Source organism: Arachis ipaensis, chromosome B01, assembly GCF_000816755.2.
Source record: "Arachis ipaensis cultivar K30076 chromosome B01, Araip1.1, whole genome shotgun sequence".
NCBI lineage: Eukaryota > Viridiplantae > Streptophyta > Magnoliopsida > Fabales > Fabaceae > Arachis > Arachis ipaensis.
Window position 1 is genome coordinate 133,355,808 of NC_029785.2, and position 12,829 is coordinate 133,368,636.

General features: G+C 34.3%; 2 protein-coding genes across 5 annotated transcripts; one reads left to right on the forward strand and one right to left on the reverse strand.

Moving 5' to 3' along the window:
• LOC107640135 lies at positions 1,346-5,853 on the forward strand. 2 transcript variants are annotated; one of them, XM_016343688.2, is made up of 3 exons: positions 1,346-2,917; positions 3,039-3,211; positions 3,499-3,931. In XM_016343688.2, exons 1-3 carry the CDS (start codon positions 2,438-2,440, stop codon positions 3,761-3,763), a joined length of 918 nt encoding a protein of 305 aa, XP_016199174.1. In that variant the 5' UTR covers positions 1,346-2,437; the 3' UTR covers positions 3,764-3,931. The 2 variants fall into 2 exon arrangements, with proteins under 2 accessions (XP_016199174.1, XP_020961344.1); XM_021105685.1 differs by lacking the exon at positions 3,499-3,931 and adding an exon at positions 5,723-5,853 and having other exon boundaries at positions 1,355-2,917.
• On the reverse strand, positions 4,148-6,686 carry LOC107640125 (equilibrative nucleotide transporter 8-like). Of its 3 annotated transcripts, none has more exons than XM_016343675.2 (3): positions 6,579-6,686; positions 5,737-6,280; positions 4,148-5,237 (listed from the first exon to the last, which is right to left on the reverse strand). In XM_016343675.2, exons 2-3 carry the CDS (start codon positions 6,230-6,232, stop codon positions 4,540-4,542), a joined length of 1,194 nt encoding a protein of 397 aa, XP_016199161.1. In that variant the 5' UTR covers positions 6,233-6,280; positions 6,579-6,686; the 3' UTR covers positions 4,148-4,539. The 3 variants fall into 3 exon arrangements, with proteins under 3 accessions (XP_016199161.1, XP_016199165.1, XP_020961336.1); XM_016343679.2 differs by lacking the exon at positions 6,579-6,686 and adding an exon at positions 6,421-6,561; XM_021105677.1 differs by lacking the exon at positions 6,579-6,686 and having other exon boundaries at positions 5,737-6,390.

Sequence of the window (12,829 nt, forward strand, 5' to 3'; positions counted from 1 at the left end):
ATTGGAGTTTGATTACACGTCTGTCCTATTTGATTTTTTATAAATTGAATAAGCTAAGCTCAATTTGCACATATATACATAAATCGAATTATACAAATTCTGTTTATGCTCAAAAGTTTAAATTTGTGTAAAATGAATTAAGTCAATTTAATTTAGTAGTATAGAAGAGATAGTACTTGGCTTTTAAAAATTTAAAATTTTGGTCATAGAAATTAAAATCGAAACAATCCAATTCGATTTATAATAATAAATCGAATTACCTCAATTTGATTTTTTAAGATGAGTCTACATTATAAATCGAACCACCCTAATTCTATAAAACTATTTTTTGTTTTATTTTTTTATATTGTTTAAAGAATTTAGTTATACACATATTAGACACATAATTTATATGAAATAGTGGTTCAAATAATCAATAAAAAAATATCTTAACATATAAAAAGTATGAGAATTTTTTTTCAAAAATTATAAATCATCATAAAGCAAAGTAAAAAAGTTTCAATTTGAGAACATTCTATTCTTTACAACCTTTTCTGCCTTGGTTACAATCAGATGCCTGATCCCATTTTTCTTCAACCATCTCTTTCCCGGGCAAGACATTTGATTTTGGAAAAAAAATCTTCTGGTCTCAAACACTATACCCCAAATACTTTAAAGTTTAAATAAAACACCCATATCACTGCTGAATCTTTCGACACCATAATTATGAAATTTTTCACTACTTATAAGAATACCATTAAAAATCAGTTGATCAATTTCAGTTGCCAAACTTCTTTATGCCCCCAACAAAATCTCTGTGGACTTCGTCACTTAATTCACCTGTTTCGGAGCCATTTCCAACGGTATTTTGGTCGTCATCTCCACTCGAAAAAGATGTGTCACAGTATTCATTTGTACTACTTCGATCTAACTCATCTTCGCCACCACTAAACTGAAAGTTTAAGTCTATTTTAAAGGACACAGAAACTCATTTACCTTCAAAATGTTTGTCTGGCAATATTTGATCAACAATTAATTAATATGCATGTTGTTTTCATTTTAATTACTGTGTCTATTAAAATTTTATTACTCTAGTATAGTGAAATGCTATGTACAATTCATTTTGAGTATAATTATTGTATTTTCTATCCCAAAATTTGAATTAGTTTGTTTGATATAATATATATGGTTAAAGAAATATTAACCTAATGTTGCTAAAAAATATTGTCGAATAGTAAGTAAAGTGGTATTAAAATATGAAGGATAATGTCGTAATTTGAGATGATATAAAAGTAAGAGTTAAATTTTAAAGTAGTCTTTAAAAATTATAAATAACACTGATTTAGTTCATAACTTACCAATTACACTGTTTTATCCCTCCGAATTTGTAAAGAATGAAAATTAGTCCCTCACTATATCTCCAGCCAATTTATCTACCACCGATAGTCCCACGCTGTGGTTTCACTTTTGGGCTAAAATGAAACCTCCCTAAAACGATGGCGTTTCACTAACCTTCTCTTCGACGATATCATCCACCTTATAACCACCCGTGTCGGCTCCTACTCCCCATCCACCAACTCCCTCTGACACACCGGCGGCTTCCTCACCAACCGCTACAGCCCCAAGAAGTTCCGCTCTTCGGCTCTTGCAACAAGAAGCTCTTCAGCCCCACTCAGCCCCCCACGGCATCTTCATCCTCGACACCGATTCCAAATCCTCCGTCATCAACGAGGCTCACAATCTTCACATCCCCGTCGTCGCCATTGTCGACTCCTCCATGCCCCTCCATTCATTTTATCCTGATCCCGCCAATCCTTCTATCCAGTTTGTCTACTTGTTCTGCAACCCTGTCACCAAGATTCTCCTTCTTGAGAAAGAGAATGACAAGCTAAAAGAACCAGCACTTCTCCAAATTCAAGTAGGTAAGACTGCGAAGATGGACTTGCCAAACCTCGACATACCATTTATTTTTTCTGCACAGTCTCTTGAAAATTGGAGCTCAGCAATTTTCTAGTTAGTAGTAGATATGAAAAAAACTAAAAAGCTTTTGGACAAAATTTGTCATCTCAATGCTATGTTATTGTTGGCACAGATAAATTGGCTGTGAGGGACTAATTTAGTGCAGTTTTTACAAACTTGGGACATAAACAGTATATATAAGTTAGGAATTAAATCGGTACAATCCGTGAATCTAAAAGAGACCGCTTTGAAATTTAACTCTTAAAAATAAAAATAAAAAATAAAGAAAACTCAAAAAAACCAAATTAACGGGTGTACCAAATACGAAGGTGACCGAGTCAGGTGAACCGAAGAGTGTGGTTCAAACTCGCGCCTTTTTTCATTCTGCTCCGAACAAAGCCGCGATTTTTAGGGCTCCAGAGAGAGAAAAACACAACGAACTTTTCATTCTTTCTTCGTTTCTTCCTTCCTTCCGTTCGTTCTTTCTTGTTCTTCTTTCATGACAAGCACAACAACTATGCTTCTTCGAAGCTCATCATCTTCGTCCACGCTCAATTCATGGCTTCCCCATTCCAATCACTCTTCTGCCGAACCCGAAATCATTCACCAGATTCCACGAATAACTCGATCCATCACATTGTCCGCATCGTCCTCGCCCAAAGGAGTCGCATTGCCGCGTGTTCTCTCTGATTCTGATCTCTCCTCCTCCGTACACATGCCTTGGGTTCGTCCTCCTTCCAGAACGACGTCGTTGGGCCCCGCATTGTTTTCGTTCTCCGAGTTGACAGAAGGCGACGGTGCAGGTTGTGGTGGTGGTGTTGGAGGAGGTGGTATTGGCATTGGTGGCGGTCGCGGTGGTTGGGGATTCTGGGATTCCAATTACGACAATGATCCAACTGACGAATATTACCGAGCCATGATCGCAGCTAATCCCGGGAATCCACTTTTTCTTAGCAACTACGCAAGGTACTTGAAAGAGGTACGTCAATGAAGTTCTTCCATTGATGTTATTATTATTTTTTTTCTTTTAAGTCTATGCTCAAAAGATTGAAACATGTTCAGTTACGATTGTGCATTGATCTAATTTATGGTGATGGCAGGTTTGTGGAGATTATGTTAGAGCAGAAGAGTATTGTGCAAGAGCAATTTTGGCTGACCAGAATGATGGGAAGGTGTTATCCATGTATGCAGATTTGATATGGGAGAGCCACAAGGATGCTCCTCGTGCTGAGTGTTACTATGATCAAGCCGTTAAAGCTGCTCCAGATGATTGGTAAGAACCATTCACAATTTTATTCTTGGATTATAATTTTGTTTGAGATTCTTCTGGTATGTATCTTGATTTACTTTCTTCAAATAATCAAACCTTACATCATTTGATTGTAAAGTTCAAGGGTGCAAATTGCAATTAACTTAATTTCGAGAACACGCTGGTATGCTTTAGCCAGATTAGAAGATTTTAGTTGGGATGGGGTAGGTCTAGATCAGAAATTCTGTTTTCTGTAAAATGTAATTGTAGAAACTATAATAAACTAATTATTGTTTAACTTGTTATTTTAGTTATGTTCTAGCATCCTATGCTAATTTTCTTTGGGATGCCACGGAAGCGGGTGAGCTAGGGGAAGAAGATTCCTCTCAAAATTCTCCTAGTTTCTTCCATGGAGGTATTCCACCCTCCTTCTCCTCTAGCCACAGCTGCTTAAGCTTCATGTTCTGGTGCTGGCTTTCATACAAGTTTCTAACATTTGCTTATGTTACCTTTTACCTTGTAAAATTTTGGTCCATGAAAATAGTTGCCATTATTCAAATGTACATTCATGTATAGGAGAATGAAAGATGAGAGACAAGAGAGAGAAAGTTAGAAGAGAGGGATATCTCTTTCTCCCATTTGATTCATGTGCATTTCAGATCTCTCTTCTAGCAACCTTGTATGGTGGAAATATTGTAATAATGGTAGCAAAACATTTTTGGAGTTATATCATTCACACGTGCACCTATTGGCGGTCATTTATTTGTAAACAGAAATCAAAATCCGTAGGTATATAAAGATATGTTTGCAACTAGCCAAATACGAAGTGAAACTACCTTTTAATAACTGAATGGTTCACATCTTAATAATTCAAAAAACTTTGAGTACGGAGTAGTTTTTTAAAACCTAAAGCTACTTTAGGGACTAATGCTTATGAGATTTTCCTGTGAGAGATTAATCTTTTAACGACCAATAATTTCGGAGACTAAGATGCATTTTGCTCTAGTAAATAGCCAAACACAGATTTTTAATGTCATTTACTGTCTGCGGATACCATATATTACATATTACTTGCCTAGATATCTCCTAATGGTCTCTACGGTTTCTCATATTCTGGAATGGTGAAGTTTGATGCTTGATGCTGCAGAGCTATTCCTTTATTGCCCAGTGTGCATTGCCCTAAGGTGTATTTGCAAGTTTAGATCTTGGAATAGAAGGGAGGAATGTGAACGGCTTGATGAGAAAAGTAGAGTCCATTTACTCATAGAGCTCCCTTCCCTCCCTTTCCTTCCAAGACACAACTCACAAACACACCTTTAGGATCATTTTATTACACAATGGAACAAAGACCTTTATAAGATCCAGAACCAGCCTAGGACTGAACCACCAACCAAACCAAATCCAAGGAACACTATCATCACAATAGCAGATAACTCTGATTCTGAGAAGGGCACTGACTTGGGTGTTTGAATCATAAGGACACTGGTGAGGTAACCATTAGTAACACCAAGCAGAAAGGTAAGAGCTATCATTGGCACTTCTGATTTCAGCCACTTTGGTCCATGAAGACAAAGGATAAAGAGTGGATAGAATAGTAGCCTTATTATGGAGGTCCATATTGCCCTTGTGATAGATTGTATGACATAGAAGGCAGTTAATGACTTCCCAATAAGATCAGCAAGATTATAAACTGTTATCAGTAAAATAGGATACCAATCCATTAGAAGCTTGGATTCCAGATCCTCTGCAATGAATCCTGGGAAGATAGACAGAGTCACTACGTAGATTATGAGAATTGCAAAAGCTGGCCCCTTGATTTTCCCCGCAACTGCCCAAAATCTTGTCCCAGAGCATAAGGTGTTGTCGTGTTGAAGGCTCTGATAATACTCCTGCATGACTGGTAACTTGTACTGCAAATTGCTGAAGATTATGCAGCATAGTAGGAAAACAGTAGCAACCATAAAGTACAAGTGAGCACTTATTTGTAGTCCCTTTGGTGTTTGTGGAAGTGATGCTTTTGTTATTATCCTCAACACTGAAATTATAATACCTGTCCCCCAAGAAAAGACTCTGATTAGTTGTTTAAGCGTCAACTATGTAACTGGATTTTCCCTATATAGATATCATATTTGAGATTCATTTGTACCTTAGCTACAGCTTTAGTTGTTGCTCTATCTATATATATATAAGAAAAATGGTTGAGTGTCCTTAGTTGTAGCATGGTTTTTTGTAGAAGGAAATGGTTACCTAGATATGAAGGAATATGCTAGGCAGTGTTATGCATGCACACACACAAACAATATGTTGTCGCATAACTAGGATACACACACTGCACAATTAAAAACCAAGAAAACTAGACTCTGGAATCTACTAGTTTTTAATACCTTTAAATTCAAAAGCTTGTATATCCCTAAAAGAATAAAGTACGCACTATGGTTTTATTCAGAGTTGCTTTACTTCATTTATGCTTCATATTATGTAGAATTTTTATAGACAAGAGGATCTCTTAATCTCATTAGATCACTTAACATTCAGATATAGAAAAACACCTGATGATGCAGTTCCGGCGAAAACAGCTTGCATATACTGTTTTGGGAGCTTGCCGGCCGATCCTATCAAGCTTCCACCCACCAAGCCATCTGCTAAACCACAAATCACCACTGCTGCAACGGTCAAACCATAGGCGCCGCTTGGTCTGTCTTCTAACTTGGTGCTGCTGGAGGCCCAGTCAATGACAGGAGGTATCATGAGAGACATAACAAACATTGAATACCCGACGTTCATTCGCAACCTCAACGTTGTTCTGCTCCAACCTCCCCAGCTCATCATCATGAGAAGTACTAGAACTGATGAAATCATGTAAGCCACTGAGAAAACCTTCTCTATGTGTTTGGTTGGATAGAGGTACGCAAAATAATCCACTGCAGTGATTAAAGCATTCCAAGGAAGCAAGTTGCCAGCACCAAGCAAGAAATGGATTATGTAAGCAACTCTGCATGTGTCTCTTCTCTCATCTTGATCAATTGAGACCTTGACTGCTTCCATTTTATTTTATGTTTTGCGCTTTGCTAAAAACTCTAGCTTAAAAGTTCCCTGCAGAAGTTGTTAACATTGTCAAACAAGTGACTGATACAAGTAGCTTTACTTATATGCTAGTGCTAGTTTGGGTCTTTGGGACTAGTTGACCCCTTGCATATTCAAATATATATATAGACACACACACACAGTCTTACACATAAGTGATTGATGGGCTTGGAATCGATTTGCTTAATGTACGAAGAAGAAAAATTGTGCTGTGTGGGGACAGCAATGGATGGGTGATATTAGATATACCATTTGGTCATATACAGTAACAGTTCACACATGTGAATGCTGTCTTACAATCACTCACCAGTACTTGATTGATTAACACAAAATTGGAAGATAGATATCCATGATAATGATCCTTTCTGTATAAATAAGTCTTGTCTTGAACCCTATTAGTTTATCTGTATACAAGTCACAAAAAAGGGTCTTTAGAAACCAATTAAAAGGTAGAGTAATCCATAATAATATTAATCCACCAATCAGTGGCTGTGTTAGTGAGTCTAGTCAATGGAGTCATGGAGAGAAGCAGACACAAATGGGCTTGTCAACATGACCTTTCAAACAAGAAAAGAGGCCCCCTTGGCCATTTACCGGTTAACCTTGGGAAAAACCAACCTTTTTTCGATTGAACTACTGACATCAAGGTTCTTGTTATATATATTTACATCCAGTTAACCCTACCTGACCTAAATGTGGTCACATAAATGGTTAAGTGGTCTCCATATGAGGAATTTCTTTCAATTCCTATGACTTGAAGTTGAAACTTTCGGTTAAAAGACTAAAGCACGTATCACCTGGACTAATTTCACATTGTACCTCGATAGAATTTGATACTGTTTTCAGAGAATTTATACAGTAGTGGTTATCATGTACCTCGGCTTGACATATGTCATGTTGATTATCAGTTGCCGTTATTCTAGGCTTTTTTTTCCTTCACATAATGGTAGGTTTTTAAGGTCCATATTCACCAATAAGCACTAGAAGCATAAAGTCTTTAAAGCACTACTGTCTGAAGACAGCAGTGTAAAGTAATTAAGAAAGGTTTATGGGATGAAGTGGCAAAGCTGAAATCACTAAAAACTAGCAGGCATAACATTTTTATGGAGCTTCTCTGTATGTCAGCTTGTCAAGTTGAGGAGACACACACAAGTTCCCCCAGTGACAGTGATTGCCATGAGGCTCAAACCTGCCAAAGTAATACATAGTGGATGGACAGAAATCATGGTTTTAAAAAGCAGTAACATGTTGCAGTTATCTGACATGAGTTAAGATTTTAAATTCATTTTGTTTTTCTTCGCCCCGCCCTGCCCCGCCCCCTCCTCTAAATTAAAATCAGATAGGCTATTTATAGTAGCTGCAGAATGAAGTGAAAATAAGATATAGCAGCATGGAAATCTTACGTTTCCTTCTCAGTCTCATCAGTCATGTTTTGTCAGAACATAATACACAACAATAGACATAATTGGTAAATCTTGAATGAGGAAACAAGAAAAGGGACAGAGTTTTGGCGTAAAAGATTTACATTATCTACAATAGAATGCCTCCCCACCATGTTTACAACCATTATCTAGGGTCTACCACACTTATTGGTATCAATATCAAATTCTAATAATTACAATCTCAATTCCCTAGTGATGTTCGTTTTTTTTTTGGGTCTATTTATAAATTAATGTATGTAAATACTTTTTTTTCTTTATAGATGTATAAAGAAAAAGTAAAAAACAATTATCATTAGGGAATGAAGTAATTTATTTGTATTTTGCTTAATGGTAAGATAGAAAGATATAATTATGAAGCATGCACAAGTCCTTAAAATGGAGGCCATGTAGATATTTTGTTTTTTTTAAAGAGCCAAGTTGAACTTCATAATTGATTTGAATAAGATCATCAACTAGTATTGATAGTCCGGGGTGAGAAGATGACAAGAGTGGTAGTCATTCATAGTTGTTCTGTGAATATATTCTCAAATCAATGAGGAAGGACAATGATACATAGGTAAATATTAAAAAAAAATTACTAGATTTTCTCCCAAAGGGGGATCTGCTATCTTTAGTTGGTTGGCTGGAGGTTATGTTTGGAGGGTAATAGGGTATAGCTTTTTTACCATGTCTCTTTCCTTCAACCATTTAAAGTTATAAAAAGCTGAGAAAGGACATAGGAAAAGACTTAAATGAGCTTTAAGATTTTGGTTTTTGTGTTGCCGTGATTCTAGTTTATCAGTTCCTGATTCTGATTATGACTTGACTGATGTTAATATCTAATAAGCCTTGTTTTGTTTGCTTCTAATCCCTTATCATAAACATAATAAGTCCAAGATTATGGTAATATCTGAAAAATAGTAAGATATGCAACTATGCATAACTTAAGGATAAGCTATTCATGATTATATGTTAGAACCATTTGCACAAGGCAGCATCAATGGTAGAAGGAAAAGTTGCTGTTCTAAGCTGTGTTGTCAAAAGGAACTTCCCCTTGGTCCTTTTAGATGCCAAGGATTCTTATCTCATACTCATAGTATCAAACATTTCTGCCAAGACATCATTGGCCAGTGAAATAGAATATTCTTTCCTACAACATTATTGGTTCCCTTGGAATGATGTCCAATGTTAGAAGTAAGCAAAGTCCATTGCCCTCAAAAGAAAGAAGTAAAAAAGTATTGTATAGAGTTAGTATAAGGTCACATTAGATTTCATTCTTGTGATTTTGAGTTTAAAAGGTTGTTCGATGTACAAGCATCTTGCGTTAACATAGGATATGGAAAATGACCACACTTCAAAGGGTGTAATGTAGGCAGCCTACCCTAATAATTATCTCGGTGGTTGATTCCATGATTTAAACATATAATCTTAAAATTACACGGAGACAACTCAACTGTTGTTTTAAGACTCTCCTTCAAACTTTGAACAATATTGATAAAAAAAAAAAGATAATAGTAATAATAATAATAACAAGAAAAGTCACATTACCAAAAAGAGAGGGGTAGCCAACCACTTCTTAAGAATCATTAGGATTTGTGGCCTTACTTAGGGGCTTTGTGGATAGTGGATACCCACTTTGTTTATTTGAAAAAGCCATGTCATTTTTGTTTGGCTGCTAAAATATTCATTTTCTTAATATATATGGAGGATCAAATTCTTGCATCTCATGATAACAAACTTGTTAAGTGCTTGGCACATTTTACAAAAAAATATGAATTTTGATTCATGAATGTAGGATGTCATGGGGTGCCAAATTCAATGCCTACTTCCCTAATCATACCAATGTTTCTAAAGCTTCCACTCAACTGATTGCAAAGTGTTCTCAGTCAACTCTCCCTCTACACACAATATTTATTTTCTTAGTTTCTTTGATTACTTTAGCTTTGTACACAGCCGGTATGTTCCTACTTCCTAAGCATTTTAGTGGATGGAATTAGGCATGTTCAATATCACTAAATATTCAAATAATAAGCACTAAACAATATTGTGCACCTTAAAGGTCAGAAAAAGAGAGGATCTTTGGACTTAATTTAGATAAACTAGGTTAATAAAATTTATTTTTGATAGACTATAGTATTGCTATTACTAGGGAAAAAAAAAACATGGAGAGATTCAAGTTCTAAAATTCCTACATGAAACAAAACATACACCCACCAAGATTTTATTCCCTATTTGTCTAATTTATCATTGCCATTAGTCTTAGTGATACTATTTTCTCATTTCTCAAGGTATCTGCATTGTTTTAGCATAGTATAGAACTGAAAGGAACAAATCTTCCACTTCGCCTCAATTGACCATAACCAACTATTTGATTGATTTATTTATATACATTGTTGACAAAGCTATAGTTTCAACTACTTTTCACAAAGCTTATGCACATTATACTGCATTCTTAGGTGTATGTAGCAGTCATAATTATTCCTGCTTTAAGGTTTAAAGTCGTAGCATATATATATATAAATAATTCTTCTGTTGCTGTGATAGTTGATAGTTGAGTCTGCTACATATTAACACGTAGGTGCATCAATTAATGTTGATAGTTGATATTGTCTGAAACTATATGGAATTTGGGTATGAATAGAGAGATTACTATGCATCATGGTCATTCTTATTGGTGCAATTGAAAGTTGACCACTAATTATTTTAGGGTTTTATGAATATATACACCACCTTTGATGTTTCTGTGCTTAAGTGGAAATAATGATGTCATGGCATGAAAACTTTGGCATTTGTTAACTGCTTTAATCAACCCTTAAGATATTGTTGTATTCTCCACTTCCCTCTGTAGATTTTGAGCACTGAACTCTTTCAATAGTAATTAGTTACTAATCACACGTTAACAATAACATAAATAAAAAAAATTAAAATAAAATTAGATTAATCGGCACAGGTAGTTAGTTAGAACTTAGAACAGTGAATAACAGTTTTGTTAGAGTTGTTGCAGAGTTAGTTACAGGGAGGGTTAGTTATGAGTTGATTCAGTTCTGCTGATTGAAGTATCCAGGGTTAGTTTTTGGTTCTGTTTTTCCGTTATGGTAGTTATAAAGAGCATTTGTGCTTGGAAAATTGAAACCTGTGTGAATGTTGTTGAGTTTTTGAAGTCATTGACAAGTTCACTGATTTTTTTATTTTTTGAATTACATACAATAATAATGACTCTGCTGAATGTATATATAGAATTATTGATAAATCATGTAAAAATTAAAAAAAAAAACATTGCTTTAAGAGACAATATCTCATTTGTTATTATGATGACAACTTTTTTAATAAGTAATCTGTAAAAGTTTCTTAAGTGTTCATTGAATTTAAAAATATTCCTTAATTTGGATGAGCTGCTTGATTCTAAATTCATGTAAAGGAAAAGGATGCAATGGTCCTTGCTATTGATGAACAATGAAAAGAATAATAATGCAGAAGACACAGCTAATATTCACACACAAACACATGTGGGCTTCAAAAAATTGTCGAATAAAGAAAAAGATACATAATAATTAACCTTATAAATTTCCTATTTCCTATAGTCATATTACTGTGATTGTGATTCACCCTTCAATTATTCACTGTTTTAAAATACTTTTTTATGTGATGTGCAAGCCAACAACATCATCAATCCACTTTGGGACCAACATGAATATCAAATTATCAATCATACATACATACATACATGGATATGCTAAACTATTTTATATTATGATTTATGATAGAAAAAATAAAAAACAAGCTAAGGGTGGGTCTAGTCACAATTCATGAATCATGATGCTGCTGCTGAGTGTTGACATAAAGTCATCAACTTTGATTCAAATCATCACAAGGAGTTAATCCCCTCAAACATTATCAATTTGTGTGTTCCTAAGCTTATTTATATATCCCTTTAATCTAATTATTATTAAATTTTTATTATTTAATTTGAGAGAATAATAAATAAAATTATGTAGATCATCTAATTATTTTTTACTTTTATTAACTCTTGCTCTCCTCATGTCACTTTTTTAATTAAAAAAAATCTTTCTATACCTCTTCCAAGTGCCAATGATTTGGTTGTGTTTGTTGTCATTTTCATATAACAATGGAACCTAATTAGTATGGCAACAAAATACAATAGAACCTAAATTGACATGTTATTGGTTTTTTTTTTTTCTGTTTCCAAATTCTAATGACTAATTTGTTACAAATTTAAAATTTTTTTAAAAGATAATAGTAGTATTTTATTTAATATAAAAACAAATACAATGTCCAAAAGTCAGGATGTTGTCATTTAATGGAACCTAATTAGTATGGCAACAAAATACAATAGAACCTAAATTGACATGTTATTGGTTTTTTTTTTTTCTGTTTCCAAATTCTAATGACTAATTTGTTACAAATTTAAAATTTTTTTAAAAGATAAAAAAGATAATATTAGACAAAGCAAATCCTAACATCTAGTTAAATAAACAAATAAGTTGAACACAACCAATACAAGTTGATTACTAACATGTTATTGTTATTCGTTATTCATAGGATGCTGTATTAGGCCATCAACCCGGGGGGCCTATATTGTTACTGTCGGCGACCATGTCCAACGTTTTAGAAGCCTCCTTTTTGGTTTGTGGCTTAGGCCCAACACACATTAGTACATTCTATGATTCTCAACATGTGATTTCCTCTACTGTTTTAATCCGAACAAAAAAAAAATCAGAGATCATGGCTAACTTTTTGGTTTTCATCCGAATGGGATAAGACATGTATGAGTGGCTTTTTTAAGAGGAAAATTGTTGACTTATAAATTAAAATATATATGATACATTGTTCTACAAGTTTTCTATTTTAATTCGATTACTAATTAATCGATGTAGATTGGTTGAAGAAAAACCGTGAAAAAGAATTTGTTCGTCATGCACTAATCATAATACATTAATACTGATGATTAGCACTTAGTAATTATTAGCTGGTTTCGATTGAATATATGTCCTAATTAAATATGCAATTATATTATAAGTTAAAAAGAAAAAAATGATATATTTTACATTTAGCTAAAAATAATGAACTTAATTAAGTTTAAACAAATTTAAATTTTATAATAAAGATTCGAGTTTGA

Excerpts from the sequence above, each read along its gene's own strand:
- LOC107640125 (XM_016343675.2), bottom strand. The coding sequence starts at position 6,232 with ATGGAAGCAGTCAAGGTCTCAATTGATCAAGATGAGAGAAGAGACACA. Across the intron at positions 5,238-5,736 it reads CGCCGGAACTGCATCATCAG|GTATTATAATTTCAGTGTTG; the intron begins GTGTTTTTCTAT and ends CTTGGGGGACAG.
- LOC107640135 (XM_016343688.2), top strand. The coding sequence starts at position 2,438 with ATGACAAGCACAACAACTATGCTTCTTCGAAGCTCATCATCTTCGTCC. Across the intron at positions 2,918-3,038 it reads ACGCAAGGTACTTGAAAGAG|GTTTGTGGAGATTATGTTAG; the intron begins GTACGTCAATGA and ends TGGTGATGGCAG. Across the intron at positions 3,212-3,498 it reads AAAGCTGCTCCAGATGATTG|TTATGTTCTAGCATCCTATG; the intron begins GTAAGAACCATT and ends TTGTTATTTTAG.